The sequence below is a fragment of the Furipterus horrens genome, unplaced genomic scaffold, assembly GCF_987537825.1.
Source record: "Furipterus horrens unplaced genomic scaffold, mFurHor1.1.pri manual_scaffold_8, whole genome shotgun sequence".
Taxonomy (NCBI): Eukaryota; Metazoa; Chordata; class Mammalia; order Chiroptera; family Furipteridae; genus Furipterus; species Furipterus horrens.
The window spans coordinates 38,679,442-38,699,957 of NW_028327178.1; the positions used below are offsets into that span (position 1 = coordinate 38,679,442).

Genomic DNA, 20,516 nt, shown 5'->3' on the forward strand with positions numbered 1-20,516 from the left:
AAGCAAACATAATAATGGCTAATACTTAGTAAGTGTTGATTGGATGCCAGATTCTAAATATTTTAGCTACAGAAACACAAGTAAATGACATGACGAAAGTGACACACTAGCAGGTGTGACTGGCCTTGGATTTTATTACCCCTGTGTGTCTTGATGCCTTGCTCTTCTCTAAGACTGCAAAGTTGGCTCCTGTGGGTTGCACTCAGCACTCTGAATTTTTGGACACCAGGAAGTCTTCCTTAACCCAGGTTTTTGAGGGTGGCTTTTTAGGCTGGCCTGCAGGTCACCAGGCAAAGCATAGAGTAGGGACAGAGTGTGATCGATCACAACAACAGCCATGACATCAGAGCTGCTGGAGCCCAGGTTGGCTCTGTACTCCCACTCTGCTCAGTCTGGGCCCCTTCCCAGATGGGAGGATAGAGGTTCTCTACCCTTACTCTTACCTGCACCCCCACTATCCACCCCAGAGGGAAGCTTGGGACCCCTCTTACTTCCCCCTATCACTCGACATCACGTCTTCTACAGCACAGAGGAAGGAATGTGTTGAACAAACTCATCTGGCTGAGTGTACTGCCTTTTCGTTAACTTAGTGCTAATGTGTCCTTCCTTCCCACACACCAAACTTGTTGAGACATTTTAATAGAACAAGAAAATGAGAGACTATAAATGCCTGTGAAATAGAAGCATTCTTTCCAAAGTTTCAACCACAATGTGCACGCACATTAGTAAATGAGCTGCATTGTTCTGCTCAGTGACTGCTCGTACTGTGTGGTCCTCACCATTTAGATCTAGGAGAGGTTAACAACATGAGTCTCGTTCCGAAAAACATGTTATTCTAATGTATGGGTCAAGTTTAGCACCTATAAATATGGAATGCTTCTCAACAATTCTAGGGGAGTTGGTAGTTCTCTGGTTGGCCATTCTCCAGCAGCAGGATGGGGGAGGAGGTCAGTAAAGAGACCACATCTTTGGGTACTTTCATTCTCGGGCCCTGCCATTCCATAGCCTCTCACTTTCTGCAGGGACCAGAAGAGAAATTCAGAGCAGAGACCCGTATAGCAGCCCCACAATGGGTTTGCAGCAGTTCATGCCACAAGGAGCTGGAAATAGCTAACGGAGCTGCCGAGAACACATCCTACGTTTTTCCTGAAGTAGCTCTGGAATCTGGGAGGGACACCAGACCTTAGCCAGAGGAGGCAAATAACATGTGGCAAGCTTGAGTCTTCTGCTTCTTACACCGGCAACTTTGAGCAGTGTGAATCTAAAGACCAACCACAGTGTCCAGAACCTGGAGGGTTTGTGTGAATCGGCAGCTTTGCTCTTTATAAGCATCAGGTAACGTCAATCATATGGGACATGCACAAGAAGATCAGATGCTAGTGAAGATGATCAAGAGCCAAACGCCATCTCCAGTGCACTCTGAAATCGACCACCTCCTTGTCTTCAATTCCAGCCACTGCAGCTATCTCCTTTTATGCCTAAATGGCATGCAAAGAGCCCACAAAATTCTCCCCATCTGTGACACAGAAGGGTTTCCTTGGAGTCAAGATGACCAGAAAGCATTACACAAAAGATTATGACTTCAAAAGAGGAATTAACCGCAGAGAGATGGGTCTTTAAGGAATTAAAGATCACATTTCCATACACCAGAATCTGTCCACGGGTGGGGGTGGGGGCTAAAAAGTAACAGAAAAGGCTCTGCAGTACTGCAGCCCACATGGGCAGGGCTCCCTCTGGGTCCACAATGTTTTCCAAACCCTTTCAGGAAGCACTGAGCGTGTTCTGCAGCTGGAATACCAGCTAACTTTCTTCTTCATGTAGCCTCGCCTCATTTCCGTGCGCAGGAAAGTGTTTTTGGTATGAGGGAACTTGCAGCTTCAGGCTACAAAGCTTGTGCTCTGCCGACAAGATGCTGAAGTGTTTGAACAGCCAAGAAATGCATAAGGGTCCCACAGCTGACAGAGCACCACAGACCACTTTCACTGAATCTGTTTTCAACCCCTCCGCCGGTGCTGACAATGTCTGAGCAGACAGCGCCCAACGCCATCCACGACTCTTAAGTGCTCCCTCTTATGCCAAAAACTGGCTTCTGGTTCTATTTCCAGAACCCTGAGGAGTCTCTCTTGGCTGTGAGAAGATTTGAGTTCTTCCAGGTGGAATATTCCATTAGACCAGGAATATTCTCTTAAGGACATGAAAACAAGCAACCAATTTCAAAAGTTAGAGCAAAGAAAATCACTCCAAACAATGGTAGCTGAGTGTAGCAGTGCACAGGAGAGTCCAGGGGCTGGGGGTCCACATTAGGTACTGGGCATACAGGTAGAAATGCACTCTAATTCTGTAATTCATTCCCTACGAGCCCAGGAAGCAGGAAAGAACACACTTAAAAATATCGGTGTCATAGGTTGAACTGTGTCCCCCAAGAGGACAAGTTGAAGTCCTAACCCCCAGAACCTGTGGGTGTGGCCTTATTTGGAAATATGGTCTTTGCAGATGATCAAGTTAAGAGGAGGTCAGGCCAGGTTAGGGTGGGCCTTAGACCCAATCAATGGATTTATCAAGGAGAGAGATTTGCTCCCAGGCACACACAGAGGGGAAAAAGGCCACGTGATGACGGAGGGAGAGGCTGGAGTGCTGTGGCCAAAGGCAAGGGTGCCAGGGTTCAGTGGCAGCTGCCAGATGCTGAGAGAGGCCACAAAGGTCCTTCCTTAGAGTTTTCAGAGGCTGTGTGGCCTGGCAGACACTTTGATTTCTGACTTCTGGGCTCCAGAACTGTGAGAGGGCACATTTTGTTGTGTTAAGCCACCCAGTTTGGGGTACTTTGTAGGGTAGCCCTAGGAAACAAACGGAGCTAGCACGCAGTCACTTTCTTCCCAGTGTCGCTCGGCAGGTGCTCTGTGCACTCGTGCCACACTGCTGGGGCACAGAGACAACGATGTTCCCACTTAGGGAGCTGGGAGGAGGGAAGGAGCCTATGGAGCAGAGGGACCTAGGGGCCTGAGCAGGTGGTGGGCCGCGGGCCTGGGACAGGTGCTTGGGACCTGGGTCGGGTCCTGGAGGAGTAGTGGGATTCCGACAGGGGAGAACAAGGAACGGAGAGCCCAGGATGAAGGGAAACACGACCAACACCGTGAAGAGTGAGGACGCACAGGGTGTCAGAGCGAGGGGGACTGGGGGCACAGAGCTGGCACAAATAGGTAGGAAAATGCATCTGTAGGTCTGTGCTAAGTAGCCCACAGACACAAGATGGCGGTATTATCATCAGGGGGAGGTGTTAATTTTTTCATTATGACTGCTCATATCACTGCCATCTCCACGGCCACTTCCATTACTGCTAATATTACTGCTAGGACAGTATAGACCTTCCTAACATACCTTATGCCACAATGGAGGGGGTGGTGGGAGATTTCGGAGAAACAACTTAGATGATCCTCCTCTTCCCTCCCTTCCACAGGTATTTTCTGAGCACTAACTCTATGCCAGACATTGTGCTGATGCTGGGAATCAGATACTGAACTTCACAGATAAGGGATCCATCCTTACAAAGCCTATGGCTGGATGGGAGATATTTACAGATGGTTGTGATTGATCGGGAGCAGTAGAGGACACTACAGAGCACATTGGCAGGACAGCTAACCTGGCCTGAGGGAGGCAAGGTGGGCTTCCTGGAAGAAGTGACAACTAAGCTGAGGCAGGTGGGGATACATGGCAATCAGGCTGCAAGGAGAAGATACACTGGCAGAGGAACTGGTATGACACAAGGCTGGGAGCAGAAAGAGCAGAAGGCCTGCCTATTTAGGAACCTGAGCATGCAACGAAACTCTCTTCCTGACCCACCAGCATCTCTGTAAATCACTTTGACCAACATCCACAACACACTCCAGCTCAGGCTGGGAGGCTGTTCTTTAGAATACTCACACAGAGTTTTACACTTGCTAAAAGTTAGTTACATATGTCCCCAAACTTTTTACACAATTTGTACTTGTTACCTATATTTGTCCTTGTTTATGAAAGACTGCACAAACTAATGAAATGCGGGAAAAAGGGAGAAATGCTGTTTCTATTAAAAAAAAAAAAGCCAAATGCTTTTAAAAAATATTCAAACAGAGCTAGTCACTCCCTAAAAAATTTGCATTTTAAGTATGGGCAAGACAGCTATAAAAGATAAGAAAAAATGAAAAAATCCAAAAGAATTTTGCAATTAGATTCCTCGGCCATTTTGTAAAAGTCCAATCTGTACATGGTAGCAGTGGATGGGTCTAAGTGTATGCGAGGTTGGTACCACAAAACAGACTCCAGGCCGTGGGCCTATATGCAAAGAAAAGGCCTAGCATAAAAAACAAAAACAAAACAAAAAACCACAACAACTGCTGAACGAATGCAACAATATGCCTTAAAGCACAATATTTAAACTACGCATGTTTTTATGTACATATGTACGTATGTATTTATTTTTAGAGAGAGGGAAAGGGAGGGATAAAGAGAGAGAGAAACATCAATGTGTAGTTGCCTCTCACACGCCCCCATATAGGGATCTGGCCCGCAACCGAGGCACGTGCCCTGACTAGGAATTGAACCGGCAATGCTCTGGTTTGTAGGCCAGCACTCAATCTACTGAGCCATACCAGCCAGGGCTGGGGGTATTTTTTTCCAGTGTTTACTAACCTCTCCCCTTAACCAAGCAATTACTGTAAATAATTCAGCATAGCCGGAGGTGGTGTGGGGGTGGAGGAGTGTAGAGAATGGTGAGGCTGGCAGGCCAGCTCCCAAAAGGCCACCTGAGCCTGGGAGGGAGTCGGTCCTGGGGCTCAGGAGGCCTGGGACTGGTTAAGGTGGTGACAGTGACTGAAGCCATGGTGTGAATGAGCTTCCCCAGCGATGGAGGGTGAAGGGAAAAGTGGGGAAGACTAGGATAGCAAAGCTCGTAACTGTGGTGAGAGAGAAGGGAGTGTGTGAGTTTGCTGGGGCTGCCATGGCAAAGTGCCACATGCTGAATGGCTAAGACATAGAAAGGGACTGCCTCACAGTGCTGGAGGCCGGACGTCCGAGCACAAAATATTGACAGGGCCCTCTGATGGAAGCTACAGGGCAGGATCTGTTCCAGGTCTTTCTCCCAGCTTCTGGTAGCTCCGTGGCTTCTGACAACATGACACCTACTTCACACAGCCACATGGCATTGTGTGTGTGTAGGGAGTGTCCAAATGTCCCCCTTTTGTAAGGACACCGTCATACAGGGGCGGACCTTGCTCTAGGACCATCTCATCTTAACTAATTACATCTGCAATGACTTTATTTCTAAATAAGATCACATTCTGAGGTGGTACTAGGAGCTGGGACTCAGCATAAGCATTGGGGGGGGGGGGCACAATCCAGGGAGATAGCAAGCTGAGTGTGCTGTCCTAGAAGTGAGGAGGTCCCCTCTTGAGCCCTCTCCTGCTTGCTCTTCCAGAAAAGCACCAGTAGCTGGTTCCTGCAGGGCGGCCCTGGCCCTGAGTGGACTGCCACTTTGTTTCTGGCTTACTGCAGTCCGCATGTTTTCAAGGTTCATAATGTTTTCATGTTTTTCTTCTCAGACTGCTGTGCACCACTGGTAGGGACCAAGATTCACCCTTCTCTCCACCCCCCATGCCCGGCTCCCAGGCCCTCTCACCAAGCAGAGATTTGAAACAGGACCACCAAGGGAAGACTGTCTGAATCCTGGACCTTCCCTCTCTGACTCGTTTTATTTCCTGCATGTCACACTGGTTGAGAAGAAGCAACAAGCATGTGTAGTCTACAAGCTTTTCGGCAGCGTCCATCTGCGCAGGCAAAGCCAGATCACAGTCCTCTGCTCACACCTTCACGGCTCACACCTCACTTACCATAAAAGCAGACACCTTCACAATCCACCCTCCTCCTCCTCCTCCTCCTCTGTCCTTACTCCATCCACACTGGCCTTCCCATAGGTCCTTAGGCACGTTCACACTTTCTGGTGCCAGAGGCTGTGCAACTGCTGTTCCATCCACCTGAATGTAATTCCCCGCACAGGGTTACTTCCTAGCCTCCCTCAAACCTCTGCTCAAAGGAAGCCTTGGCCCACCACAGGCCCTGCCTCCCACCCCTCAGCTGCTTCAGTTTTCCTCCACGGTAGACCTATCCCATCTCTGAGAAGGTGTATTTACTGTTTATCATCTGTCTTACCAAGTAGCCTATGATGCCTTACAGCAGGACCTCTGTTTGCTTTAGTCACAGATATATCCCCTCACTTAAACCAGTTCCAGCACAGCAGGTGTCAGTACCTAGGCATTGAGTGGATAAATGCAAGTATCACTGCACTCTCCATAGTTAAGGAACTGCTTCATGAGGCACCGTCTATCTGCACACACATGTCTCCTTCCAGAAAAACAGCTGTTTATACACAGGTGGTTCAATGAAATGAGACAGAAAGTCTGGCTATTCCTGTTTGTTATGTCTTCCATCCTGCCTTCCACAAGGGAGGGGCTCAGAAAATCTGAGTCCGCCGCAAGAGGACCATCCCTGTACAAATCCAATGTTTTCAGACCTGATAGTCACGCTGATCAAACTGACCCTGGCTGGGTGCAGAAGTGATAATGTGTCTGTGATAGGACAAGCTAAACCACCTCGGTTTGTAGTTATACCTAATCATTAGCCTCCACGGAACACACTGTTAATCCAAATTCCAAGGTATCTTTTCACGTGAACTTCCGAAAAGTCTTTATTTTGTCCTGTAAATCATTTACCCCTGCTAAATTTAGCTACTGAAGTGACTGAGTGTTGGCTCTCCTCTGTAACACATTCTCCTCTCCCTCTGTGTGGTTCTCCCATGAGGCCTGCAGCGAGGCTTACAGGCCTTCACTCCAAAGAGGAGATAATGCTCAAGGTAATACCACGTGCTATTTTTCTCAAACTCTCCTTTAGACTTCAGACCATTGGCTGACATCTTTCGGCTGCTTGCAGGTTCTCCAGCCTGCTGTACACCATTCTACCCATGGGGATTCGCTGTGAGGAGGAGCAGTCTAACATGCTACCCTAATCAAATGGCATGTCCACGGCAGCCCCCTAATTCAATAACCTAGTTACTTCATCAATAAGCGGATGAGGTTAACATAATGGAACTCTTTCTCAGAGAAGTCATATTGATTGTTAGCAAACTCCACTCTTTTCTAAAAGCACCCAAACCACCTGTTTAATAATCCATTCCAGAACTCTGCCAGCAATTGGCTCTGGGTTTGCTAGTCTAGAATTACTAGAACTTGACCCTCTGCTACTACTCTGGTCTCTTTTTGGCTTTTTAAAAGGCAATATTTGCCTAGCACTCAATTTAGAACTTTTATTCTCCATGGTGTTTTAATGATCGTTTATATTTCTAAATTTTTTCCATTCCCCGGGATCCATTCTTGAAGATGGAAACTCACTTAAAAGGTTTCTTCATTAATTTATTCCACAAACACTTATTGAGCACCTACTGTGTGCCCAGCACATTGCTTTGTGTAGAATGTGTATATCATGGTTCTACTTGTTAAAGAATCTAAAACTAGGCCAAAAACTGACCTTACTCTGTCCTTGTACCATGAACCTTTAGAAATTCATCATACTTTCCCTCCCTCTTCTGAATATGGGTTTAAAAGCCCCATGGCTATCACTGGTGTTTTATTTATTCTATTGTGATAAAGTATATATAACATAAAATATGCTATTTAACCATATTTAAGTGTACAATTCAGTTTTATTAAGTACATCTACAATGCTGAACAACCATCACCACTATCTATTTCCAAAACTTTTTCATTGCCCCAAGTAGAAACTACAACCATTAAGCAATAACTCCCTTTACACCCAGGCACTGGTAACCTCTAATCTACTCTATGGATTTACCCATTCCGGGCATTTTTTGTAAATGGAATCATGCAATATGTGACCTTTTGTGTCTGGCTTAATTTAGTCAGTATGTTTTCAAGGTTCATACATATTGCAGTATGTATCAGCACTCCCCTTTTTATGGCTGCATAATATTCCTTTGTGTGTATACCACATTTTGTTTATCCATTCATTTGCTGATGGACATAGGTTGTTCCTACCTTTTGCTTTGTGAATGATGATACTATGAACATTGGCTACAAGGATCTGTTTGAATTCCTCTTCAATTATTTTAGGTACATACCTGGCAGTGGAATTGCTGGGTCCTATGGTAATTTTAGGTTTAACCTTCTGAGGAACCACAGAACTATTTTCCACAATGACTGCACCATTTTACATACCCACCAGAAAAGTACAAAGGTTCCAGTTTTCTTTCCTTTCTATCAATCTTTAGTTCTTCTGGACTTGAGTCTTCTTCACAGTATTCTTACACATTTGCCATTCTTTTATCAGTTCTTGGCCTTTAGCTAATGATCTTTGAAAAACAGAATTCAATAGTGTTTTCTCAAAATCCACTACAACATGCCGTCTTATGGTGTATGAATTTTAATCTCCTACCCCCCTTTCAATTATGAGGAGGAGCTTTGGAATCTGATGCCTGGATCTATAGTCCACTGCCCCCTGCCCCCCAACTTTCTGGCTAAGTGTTCCAGTTTCTGCCTTTGTAAATTGGGATGAGGAGTGTATTAGTTTCCTATGGCTTTGTTAACAAATTACGACAAAGTTAGGAACTTAAAGTAATACAAATTCATTATCTCACAATTCTAGAAGCCAGAACTCTAAAATGGGTCTCATGGGGCTCAAATCAAGGTGCTTGTGGAGATGGTTCCCTCTACAGGCTCTAGAAGAGAATCGTTTCCTTGCCTTTTCCGCCTTCTAGGGGTTGCTGCATTCCTTGGCTCATGGCCCCTTTCTCTATCTTCACAGCCAGCGATGGACAACTGAATCTTTCTCACACTGCATCACCCTAATTCTGACTCTTCTGTCTCCTTTTCCATTTTTCAGGCCCCTTGTAATTACAGTGAGCCCACCCACATAACCCTTCCATTTTAAGGAAAACTGATGAGTGAACCCAGCTTCGTCTGTCACATTAATTCCCCATTGCCATGTAACCTAACATATTCACAGGTTCTGGAGATATGACATGGACGTTTTTGGCAGGGTGGGGTGGGGACATGATTCTGTTTAACACAATGATATAACAGCTCCCTCATAAGATTGTTTCAACGATACGTGTATTTCTAAATTCTTTCCATTTTTCAAGATATAGTCCTGAACATAGTGAGAGCTGGCACCCTGTAAGCACCCAATAAATACACCCATTATCACCTTATGATAGTCATAATTTTATAATTCCTTTTGATTATACAGTCACTGCCACAATAACCCACTTCTTAGTCTGAACTTTCTGAGATCTGTCTTCCTAAAACCCAGGAAAGCACTGTTTCCTTTTCCAACTATCAAGTCCACCATGACTGCCCCACTGCCAACCTGTCTTCGTGTTCAGGCGAAAAAGAACTAAGTGCAGGAGCTCCCAGCGCTGCTCCCCCTACCAGCTAGGAGATGCAGTGCCCAGCAGGGCCAGCACAGAACTCATCACCTGTCTGGCTCTAATAATGAAGCTGAAGCCATCACCGCTGGGCCTCCCATTGGTGTCCATGTTCCACCCTTAGCCCCACCCGGCCCGAAGCTCTGCAGCCTGTCTCCAGACAATCTCAGCTTGCTTCTCTGCATGAGAACCACCCACAAAGCCTTCTAGCAGGTCCCCAATCCTGCCTCATGGACTTCACTGATTCTAAGCAGATAAGGGGGTTTTTATTGAAGTAGACTCCGTCCTCCATCAGAACCATGGCACCCGCTGAAGGGGCGCACTTCCACTTCACACATCAGCTGGGATCTGTCTCATGTCGCAGAGAAAACGGATGACTGTGGAGATGGCTGAGCTCTTGAGGTTTATTTCTAAGCAGCTACCCTGATAATACTGATCATGAGGCTGAGTTAGGTTTTTTGTTTTGTTTTTCCAATAACACAAGGATTACCTTTTACCATACTTGGTTCTCAGTTTTTATAATCTTTTTCCCTTTCTATCTTAAATTGCACTTAACACTCACAGTCAACTCAGGCATTGTCTCAAGACAGAGGCTTCCCTCTCATCCTGTCAGCTGCCTTCTGGTCCTTGCTGAGAGGGGAGCCCAAATCCTCCTCAATGTTGGTGCCTCTGTCACACGGTCAGCAGGTTTGGGAACAGGGGAGCTTCAACACCAGGGTCTTCAGAGCCAGAACAGCAAGTGGGCCCAGGTTCGGCCTATGGTCTGAGAGGCCGGTCTGGGTGGGTCAGAGGTCACAAGGCGGCCCGGGAGCTGGCACAGTGTTTGAGTGGGCTGGAGTAGGCTCCTTTTCAGTCTCTCTTCCCCGGGTGCAAGAAGAGGCAAACATACCAGTACTCAGACCATTCTATTTTCAGTCCAGACCTTCAGTGTCATTAATCAACACCTCAGCCGTCTCCGCAAAGCCTCGTTCCTCCCCAGCATGGGCAGGCACACGTGGGTCGAGTGACTCCGACACCTGCTGCAGGAGTGGCCCTCCTGTGTGGTGTTGTGTACATGCCTCCAGATGCTGGAGTTGGGGAGTCAGAGTCTCCTCCTCAACCATCGCACCCACAGGGACTTCTGAAAGCTCCACCAGGACCCCTCCTACCCACCACTGTTGGAGCGGAGCTCATCCACATGTTCCCAGCCACCCTCCACAGGGACAATCTTGTGCCTGCTGATATGGGGGCAATTCTCCCTTCCTTTCTCAAGAGGCTGGGTCATATCCTCCCACTCATCAGCTCTTGACCACAATTTCCTTCTGTCACCTCAGAAATCGTATTTTCTTCCTGGCTCTTTCTTTCATCTCAGAACAATCCATTCTTGCTCATAAACCAGAGGTGGTAGGAGCACCTCCCGTCCTTTCATCCTCCTTTAGCAGGAGAAAAGCAGTTCCCACCCGAGCCCATCATCACGGCAACCAGCCTGATTCTCATAACAGGTCCAAGAGCTTACTTTCCTGTCCTAAATTCCAGTTCTCAGATCTTCAGATAAGCTAATAGTCTCTCCTGGCTCCCTCAGAAAATTCCCAAGCAAAACAGTCAGCAACTGCATGCTTTGCAGAGTGTTTATATTGTTCCTGGGTCAAGGGTTTGCTGAGGAAGACGCGTCGTAATGTACACTGGCAATCCCATTAGTCTAAATCTTTTATTAGCTACATCCTCTCACTAACAGGCCATGCCAAGTGACTATCTGACTTTGCATCCTTGATAGTATTCAGAGGTGGGAAACACTATTAATGTAGCCCATTCCTATGGCTTTATCATTGATTTTATTTAGCAATGAAAGGCTTTCTATGCTTATTTTAGGGTTAAAGAGGTTATGGAAAAAATGTAAATTAATGATGAATAATTATACTAAACATGGCATAAGTAAGGTTTTGGATTCAGTAATTAAGAGCCACAAAAGACAAGAAAAACACAGTGGTTAAATGAATGAGGCACAATAAATGTAACAGTGAGAGTAGGAGGGGAGAGAGAGATTCAGAATTTTTTTTAAATTTATGCATTTAATAGCACAATTATAAATAATCAGTCTTAAAATCTATTAGAGAACAAGATACATTCTTATATGTATCTAAAAGATAATCAAGAACTGCAGAATTAATTATCCTTTCTCTATCAAACTCTCCCATGCTTAGCAGTACAAGAAAATTATAATTAAACCTATAGGAGTTATTGGATACAGCTACACTAACAATACTCAGAAAGGATGACCCCCAAAAGATCTTTGTTTAGCTGTGATGATTAAAACTCATAAACAGATAAAATATTTCTTTTAATTTTTCTTTTCTTTTTTGTATATTATAGCATAGTTGGCAAATTCTTTGTTAACACTGTGATGTATACATTGACATTACATAAAGCAAATGACTTGGATTTAAGTGAAAATTCTTCTTTCATTCTCTGCTGAAAATAGCCCAAGTCACTTGAAAACCATGGTGATTACAGATAGAAATATAAAAAATGGAGCTTATAAAGTGTGAACTTTAAATATTTTAAAGCATCTTAAAATGCTAGTTCTTTAAAAAAATTAGTTGGATGCAAAATATGCTTAAGAATTTACCTTTAAAAATAAGTGTCTAGTTTGTGTTTTTAATTTCTGTGCTTTTAAAATGGTTAAAAGTTACTTTTGAAAAAACTGGTCATTCAATTTCCATTAAAGAAATAAAAATATTGTATCTTTGTATAAATATACATTGATTTATTTTCAAATTTCATAAAATACTGATAAGAGTTTTATAGCCCAAACTACTGTCATAATGACTAAATGTGTCATTGAATAAAAGTTTTAGGACTTTTTACTAATCTAGATATATTCCACACAGTGCTACATATAGAAATGTGATTTTACATGTAGTATAATAAAAAAGGTAAAGAGGAATGTATAATATTTTACAATGGGATTTTACAGTATTTTCAATAACATTATCTGACACGACATGCTATTTTTTAAATTATAATTTTTATTTATTTTTTAATAGTCCAATCACCTTTAATTCCTGTCTTCCCATTCTTTCTCATTTTTTAAATTGTTGTTCTATGACAGTGGTCCCATCTTTCCCCCATTGCTCTCCCAAGCCCCACCCACCACCCCCCTCTCCCACAGTCAATCCCCACCCTGTTGTCCATGTCCACGAGTCATTTATCCTAGTTCCTTGACTAGGCCCTTCTCCTTCTTTACCCCCTTCTCCCCCTCCACCTTTCCCTCCAGTCACTGTCAGTTTGTTCCCTGTTGCCATGCCTCTGATTCTATTTTGCTCATTTGTTTGTTTTGTTTATTAGAATCCTGTATTAGGTGAGATGATACAGTATTTTCTTTCACTGCCTGGCTTATTTCACTAAGCATAATACTCTCCAGTTCCATCCATGTTGTCACAAAATGTAGAAACTCCTTCTTTCTTTCTGCTGTGTAGTATTCCGTTGTGTAAATTTACCAGTTTTTTGATCCACTCATCCACCAATGGACACTTAGGCTGTTTCCAGCACTTGGCTATTGTAAATAGTGCTGCTATGACCATAGGGGTGCACAGATTATTCTGAATTGGTGTTTCAGGATTCTTCGGGTATAATCCTACTGGTGGAATCGCTAGATCAAAAGGCAATTCCATTTCTAGTTTTTTGAGGAAATTCCATACTGCTTTCCCACTAACAGTGCACTAGGGATTCTTTTTCTCCATATCCTCGCCTTGTTGATGATGGCCATTCTGACTAGTGTGAGGTGGTACCTCATTGTGGTTTTTATTTGTATCTCTCTGATGGCTAGTGATGTTGAGCATACTTTCATATGTCTATGGACCCTCTCTATGTCCTCCTTGGAAAAATGTCTGTTCGGGTCATTCGCCCATTTTTTAATTGGATAGTCTGTCTTCTTGGTGTTGAGTCATATAAGTTCTTTATATATTTTAGAGATCAAACCCTTATCCGAGGTATCATTGACAAATATGTTTTCCCATATGGTTGGTTCCCTTTTCACCTTGCTGGTGTTTTCTTTTGCTGAGCAGAAACTTTTTAGTTTGATGTGGTCCCATTTGCTTATTCTTTCATTTCCCTTGCCCTGGGAGATATACCAGCAAAAATACTGCTGCATGGGATATCTAAGATTTTACTGCCTATGTTTTCCTCAAGAACTTTTATGGTGTCATGGCTTACACTTAAGTCTTTTATCCATCTTGAGTATATTCTGGTGTATGGTGTAAGTTGGTGTTCTGATTTCATTTTTTTTTTTTTTTTTTTTTGGATGTCCCTGTTCAGTTCTTCCAACACTATTTATTTAAGAGGCTATTTTCACTCTATTTTATGCTCCTTCCCCCATTTGTCAAATATTAATTGACAATAGAGACCTGGGTTTATTTCTGGGTCTTAATTCTGTTCCATAGAGCAGTATGTCTGTTCTAATGCCAGTACCAGACTGTTTTGATTACCGTGGCCTTGTAATATACTTAGATATCAGCTATTGTGATTCCTCCTACTTTAATCTTCTTTGTTAAGATTGCTGAAGTTATTTGGGGTCATTTTCGGTTCCATATAAATTCTTGAAGTATTTGTTCTAGAACTGTGAAATATGTCACTTGTATTTTAATAAGAATTGTGTTGAATCTATAAATTGCTTTGGGTAGAATGAACATTTTAATGATGTTAATTCTTCCAATCCATGAACATGATATATGCTTCCATTTATTTGTAATTTTCTTAATTTCTTTCTTCAGTGTTCTGTAGTTTTCTGACTATAGGTCTTTTATCTCCTTGGTTAAGCTTATTCCTAAGTACTTTATTCTTTTTGTTGCTATAGTAGATGGGATTTTGTCCCTAGTTTCTATCTCTGACATTTCATTGTTGGTATACAGAAATGCCTTTGATTTCTTAATACTGACTTTGTACCCTGCTATTTTGCCAAATTCATGTATTTTGGTGGAGTCTATAGGGTTTTCTACATACACTATCATGTTGTCTACAAATAATGACCGTTTTGCTTTCTCCTTTCCAATTTGGATGCCTTTTATTTCTCTTTCTTGTCTAATTGCTGTGGCTAGAACTTCCAAAACTATGTTGAATAGACGTGGAGAGAGTGGCCATCCTTGTCTTGTTCCTAATCTTAGGGGGAAAGCTTTTAGTTTTTGCCCATTGAGTATAACGTTGGCGGCAGGTTTCTCGTATATAGCCTTTATTATGTTGAGGTATGCTCCTTTTATTCACAGTTTGCTGAGTGTTTTTATCATAACTGGGTGCTGAACTTTATCAAATGCTTTTTTTAGCATCTATTGATATGATCATGTGATTTTTGTCTTTCATTGTGTTTATGTGGTGTATTATGTTTATTGATTTGCTAATATTATAACAACTTTGCATCACTGGGATGAATTCCACTTGATCATGATGTATGATCTTTTAAATGTATTGCTGGATCCAGTTTGCCAATATTTTGTGGAGGATTTTAGCATCTATGTTCATCAGTGATACTGGCCTGTAGTTTTCTTTCTTTGTTGTGTCTTGACCTGGTTTTGGAATTAGGATAATACTGGCCTCATAGAAGAGTTTAAGCATCTTTCCTCTTTCTGGATTTTTTGGAATAGTTTGAGAAGGACAGGAGTTAGTTCTTCCCCAAATGTTTTGTAAAATTTTCCTGTGAAGCCATTCAGTCCAGGGCTTTATGTGCCAAGAGGTTTTTTATTTTATTATTTTATTTTTTTTAATTGCTTCAATTTGACTAGTTGTTATCAGTTTATTCAGGCTTTCTGCTTCTTCTTGACTCAGTTTTGGAAGATTATATGTTTCCAGAAATGTGTCCATTTCACCCAGGTTGTCAAATTTCTTGTCATATAGTTGTTTGTAGTACTTTCTTACAATTCTTTGTATTTCTGTTGTATTGGTTGTGATTTCTTCTTTTTCGTTTCTGATTTTATTTATTTGGGTCCTCTTCTTATCTTGATGACTCTGGTTAAAAGCTTGTTGATTTTGTTCATCATTTCAAAGAACCAGCTCCTGGTTTTATCGATCCTTTGAATTGTTCTTTTAGTCTCTATGTCATTTAATTCTGCTCTGATCTTGATTATTTTCTTCCTTGTACTCACTCTGGATTCTGCTTGTTGTTGTTCCTCTACTTCTTATAGATGTAGGGTTAGGTTGTTTATTTGAGATTCTTCTATCCTTTTTAGGAAGGCCTGTATTGCTATGAACTTCCCTCTCAGGACTGCCTTCGCTATGTCCCATAGGTTTTGGGCTGTTGTGTGTTCATTTTCATTTATTTCCAGAGACTTTTTGATATTTTCCTTGATATAATTGTTAACCCAATCATTATTTAATAGCATGTTATTCAGTCTCCATGAATTTGCATGTTTTTGAGTAGTTTCCTTAAGGTTGGTTTCTATTTTTAAGTCACTGTGATTTGAGAAGATACTTGATATAATTTCAATTTTTCTTGAATTTGTTGAGGCCTTTTTTTGTGTCCTATCATGTGATCTATTTCTGAAAATGTTCCATATGCATTTGAAAAGAATGTATATTTTGCTTCTTTTGGGTGAAAGGTTCTGTATATATCAATTAAGTCCATTTGATCTAGAGTGTTGTTCAGTGTCATGATATCCTAGGTGTTTCTTTGCTTGGAAGATCTGTCTATTGTTGGCAATGGGGTGTTAAAGTCCCCTACTATGAGTGTGTTGCTGTCAATATCCTTCTTAAAGTCTTCCAAGATTTTCCTTATATATTTCGGTGCTCCTATGTTGGGTGCATATATGTTTACAAAGGTTATGTTATATTGATGGATTGTTCCCTTAAATATTATGAAATGTCCTTCTTTGTCTCTTTTTATGGCCTTTGTTGTAAAATCTGTTTTGTCTAATGTAAGTATTGCTACCCCAACATTTTTTTCGTGTCCATTTGCTTGAAATATTTTTTCCATCCCTTTACTTTCAGTCTTTGTAGATCTTTTGTTCTGAGGTGGGCCTCTTGTAGACAGCATATATATGGGTCATATTTTCTTATCCATTCAGCTACCTTATTTCTTTTGAATGGTGCATTTAATCCATTTACATTTAAGGTTATTATTGATAGGTATTTATTCATTGTCGTTTTCCCCCTTTGTACCTGTGTGTTTCTCTCTCTCTCTCTCTCTCTTTCTCTCTCTTCATCTTCTTAAAACAGACCCTTTAGCATCTCTTGGAATGCTGGTTTGGTGGAGATGTATTCTTTTAGTCTTCTTTTGTCTTGGAAACTCCGTATTTCACCTTCCATTTTGAATGAGAGCCTTGCTGGGTAGAGTATTCTTGGTTGTAGGCCTTTGTTTTTAATTGCTTGAAATATTTTTGACCATTCCCTTCTGGCTTGTAATGTTTCTGTTGCGAAATCTGATGATAGCCTTATCGGAGCTCCCCTGTATGTTATTAGATGTTTCTCTGTTGCTTCTTTTAGGGTTCTCTCTTTATCTTTGAGTTTTGCCATTTTAATTATGATGTACCTTGGAGTGGGCCTGTTTGGGTTCATCTTCATTGGGACCCTCTGTGCTTCCTGGACTTGTGTGACTTTTTCTCTCATCAAGTTAGGGAACTTTTCTGTCATTACTTTTTCAAGCAGTTTTTCTATCCCTTGCTCCTCTTCTTCTTTTTCTGGTACTCCTATGATATGGATATTATTATGTTTCATGTTGTTCATGTTGTCCTGCAGCTCTCTCAAAACCAGTTCATTCTTTTTCAGCCTCTTTTCATTTTGTTGCACTGTCTGGGAATGTTTTTCTACATTGTCCTCCAGCTCACTGATCCGATCTTCTGCTTCATCTAGCCTGCTTTTGATTCCTTCTACCATGTTCTTCAATTCAGAAATTGTATTCTTCATTTCCTCCTGGCTCTATGTTTTGTTTAATGCTGGTGTGGTTCTCAGTAAGTTCCTTGTAGCTTCCCTGAAGTTCTTCGTAGTTCCCCTGGAGTTCTTTGTAGTTTTTTTTTGAGCTTGCTGAGCTCATTGAGCTTCCCCGAATTCCTGTCTGATAGTTTGCTTTCCCCTGTTTCATTTAATACTCTTTCTGGGGATTCCTCCTTTTCTTTCGATGAAGGGGTATTTCTTTGTCTCCTCATTTTTTGATGACTCTTCTTGTTTGTTTCTGTTTCTTAGATTGATCTGCTTTGACCTGTCTTTGTGTTGTGACTTTCTGTGGTAGGAGACCTTTGGGTTTCAGTGCTGTGGTTTCCTTGATCTCCTGAACTTGCTGCTCTCAGGATGCCCTTTATGCCGTTTATTTGGGCTGTCTGGTTGTATTTGGGTTTCCGTTGTTTCTGTGTTGCTCTTTGTTGGGTCCTTCCCTCCAGCTAGCTGACTGAAGATTCAGAATATTTTGTTTAACAAATGACAGTTGGGTACATTTTAACTAAAAGCTCTGTACTTAAAATAAGAATATATACTGAGTATATAAAATTTACTTGATGAGGGAGCTCAATTTTGCTATTCTAAAATTATTGAATACCCATAAAATTATGTTCTCTATTCAACTAAGGTTTAAAAAGTGGGTGTAAACTTCAAGAGAACAAGTCTTAAAAACTGTAATCATTATTGTTCATGTTGTATGTGTTTTACACCAAATACCAGTAAGGCTGAGTTTTCATCATTCTATGAGTCTAATAACCTTTTAGCAATTTTCATTTATTATAGATTAGTGTATTAGTGGTCTTGTGTAAGTCAGGAGATCAAACAAAATAGTCTTTGCACAGGACCTCCGCTCTGGGATGGTGTCTCTAATTCTCTCATTCAAGGAAAACCACTATCTAGGCCACGGGTCAATAGAGAGAAGCTGTCTCTAAGGGGTAAGTGGGGTACAGAGCTGCAGGGGATCCCAAGAGGTCTTGGAGCTCTGTTCCAGTGCTGCCCTTGGGCTGCCATGAATGGACTTAAGACATTCCACCACCAACATGGCAGCAAAAATGATTCTGATCTGTTTGTCACCAGGATAGTTTTAATATCAAGGTCATAGAAATGTCAACCATGATAATTTTCATTTAACAGCACTTTCCTGGATAAACACATGCTCTAGATGTGAGCAGCCCCAGAAAGTGAATCAGTGCCCAGAAAGAATCTGCTGGCAAAGTCATGATTCTAATCTCCAAAAGCCTTCAAAACTAGCACAAAAACTGAACTCAGGCACAGACCTGGCGGGATGGTTACTGATTAAAGCACAAAGCCCTGGTGAAAAAAGAAAATAAAATCCAACAAAACAGAAAAAGAGGGAAAAAACAAAACATAAAAAACTCAACTGTTGTGCTGTTCAAAGTTTTCTATCAAAATATATGTGACTACTATTAAAAATTCAGTTTGTGGTTAATCTAAAAATCTCACCAAGCCTCTGGTCAGTGTTAGGAAGCATTATTTTCTATACACTTCTTTGGATGATTCTGGCAGACATGGGGTGGAAACAGTCTATTTGAGAAGGTTACAGGAGATCCTGCTCATCTTAACAGCTTAGGCTGTACTTGGCTGAGGTCTGGTCATTCAGACAGTCCCCGCCTCCCTTCCCCACTAGACCCATCCCCTCCTACAACTGAGATGGGCAGCTTCAGCCAGTGTGGTACCTGCCATTCCTTGTATCGTGTTGCCGCATGTTCTTGATAAAATGAATCTTCTTGAAGTTCTTTGGTCTGGGCGAACCTGAGAGAGTTCGACATCTGAAAAACAAAGCCATTTCAAAAATACAGTCAGTTGCTTGCTGGACAGCTGAAACATTTCCACACAAAGACAGGAAGGAAAGACCAGACAAATGGTTTGAGTCACCCCAAGGATAATGAGGACAATATGGCTGGAAGCAAGGAAGCTTTAAAAAAACCCAATGACAGACAACTTCCTTGATAATACTGATAATTATTTATATGGGTATCTGAAAAGCCAGCTAATGAAAACTATTGTCCTCAGTTATAATAACATAGGCTACTCAGATTCTAAAGACATTATTCTTTCTTGTCATCTTAAAAAGAATCCTCCTGTATCAACACAGGTAATGGAAACAGATAACTATAAATTTAAAGAATTTAGAGGGGAAACAACACTGGAAAATTCAGTTTAAAAACAACCCTAAATCATTTTTCTTTTGTAGCAGAACTCTGGCCTGAACTACTTTCAATTCTTCACTATGCCTGGAAGTCACAGCTTTACTTTGAATGAGAATCAGAGACCTAGCTAGTAGCTGTTGCTTTTCTTTTTTGTTTTTAAGATAAATTTTAAATAAATATTTGTTGAACAAAATGACTTGGATTCAAATTATTTTTTCCTGGAATATATGACATGTGCTTGGACTAACAGAACAGACCACAGGCTGAAAAGATCTTATTTGTGTATATTTTTTTCAAAGTTACCTGGCAAACTCTAAGTCACACAGCTGCAACAACAAGAAAAAAAGCAAAAAATAAATAAATTAAATAAATAAATAAATAAATAAACCAACAAACGAGAGTCTAAAGTTTAGTCTTTTCTTGAAAAAGGGAGCTGCGACTTTTCTATTTTGGTTTTTGCTACTGAATTTTAGTATTTATAAACCTTTCTGACCATAAGCCCCAGGGGCTGATTGTGCCATCAGAAGTGGGGACCTGAGAACTTACACTTCAGAGGGGAAGTTACAGAGCTGTGCCCGGCTGCCCAAAGCCACAGTGAGGTCTGGGTGGGGGCCATTCCCCAAGTTCAGTCATTCTGAACTTGAAGCTTCAAGTACAAGAGAGACAAGGGACCCAATAAGGAGGTACAGTTGAGGGCATGTGGGGTGTGGGGCAGATCAGGCACAGGACTAGCAAACAGACAGGGTCACAGGCCTGCAGAGCAACTCTAGTCTCTGAAATCTCCCAAGAGCCCAGCTAAAGGATGATTAGGTGATGTCCTTCATCCAGACCTCAGGGTGTACATCCCCCCACACCCTCTACCCACCCTCTAGGAAGGTCCAATCTTTCTAGAAGCCTTTTCCCAGAGGGCACTGATAATTTCTTTTCATTAGAGATAGAACCTTAAAATGAAATTTAACTTGAAAACTATCACACTGAAGTGAATT

General features: G+C 41.9%; 1 protein-coding gene across 2 annotated transcripts in view; it reads right to left on the reverse strand.

The window, feature by feature from the left end:
- The window catches only part of CABLES1 (Cdk5 and Abl enzyme substrate 1), a 105,661-nt gene that overhangs the window by 38,597 nt on the left and 46,548 nt on the right, over positions 1 to 20,516 (reverse strand). For both annotated transcript variants that reach the window (XM_090285734.1, XM_090285733.1), the window contains exon 3: positions 19,057 to 19,149. In XM_090285734.1, the coding sequence (XP_090141860.1) occupies positions 19,057 to 19,149 (93 nt within the window). The remainder of the gene's footprint in view (positions 1 to 19,056; positions 19,150 to 20,516) is intronic.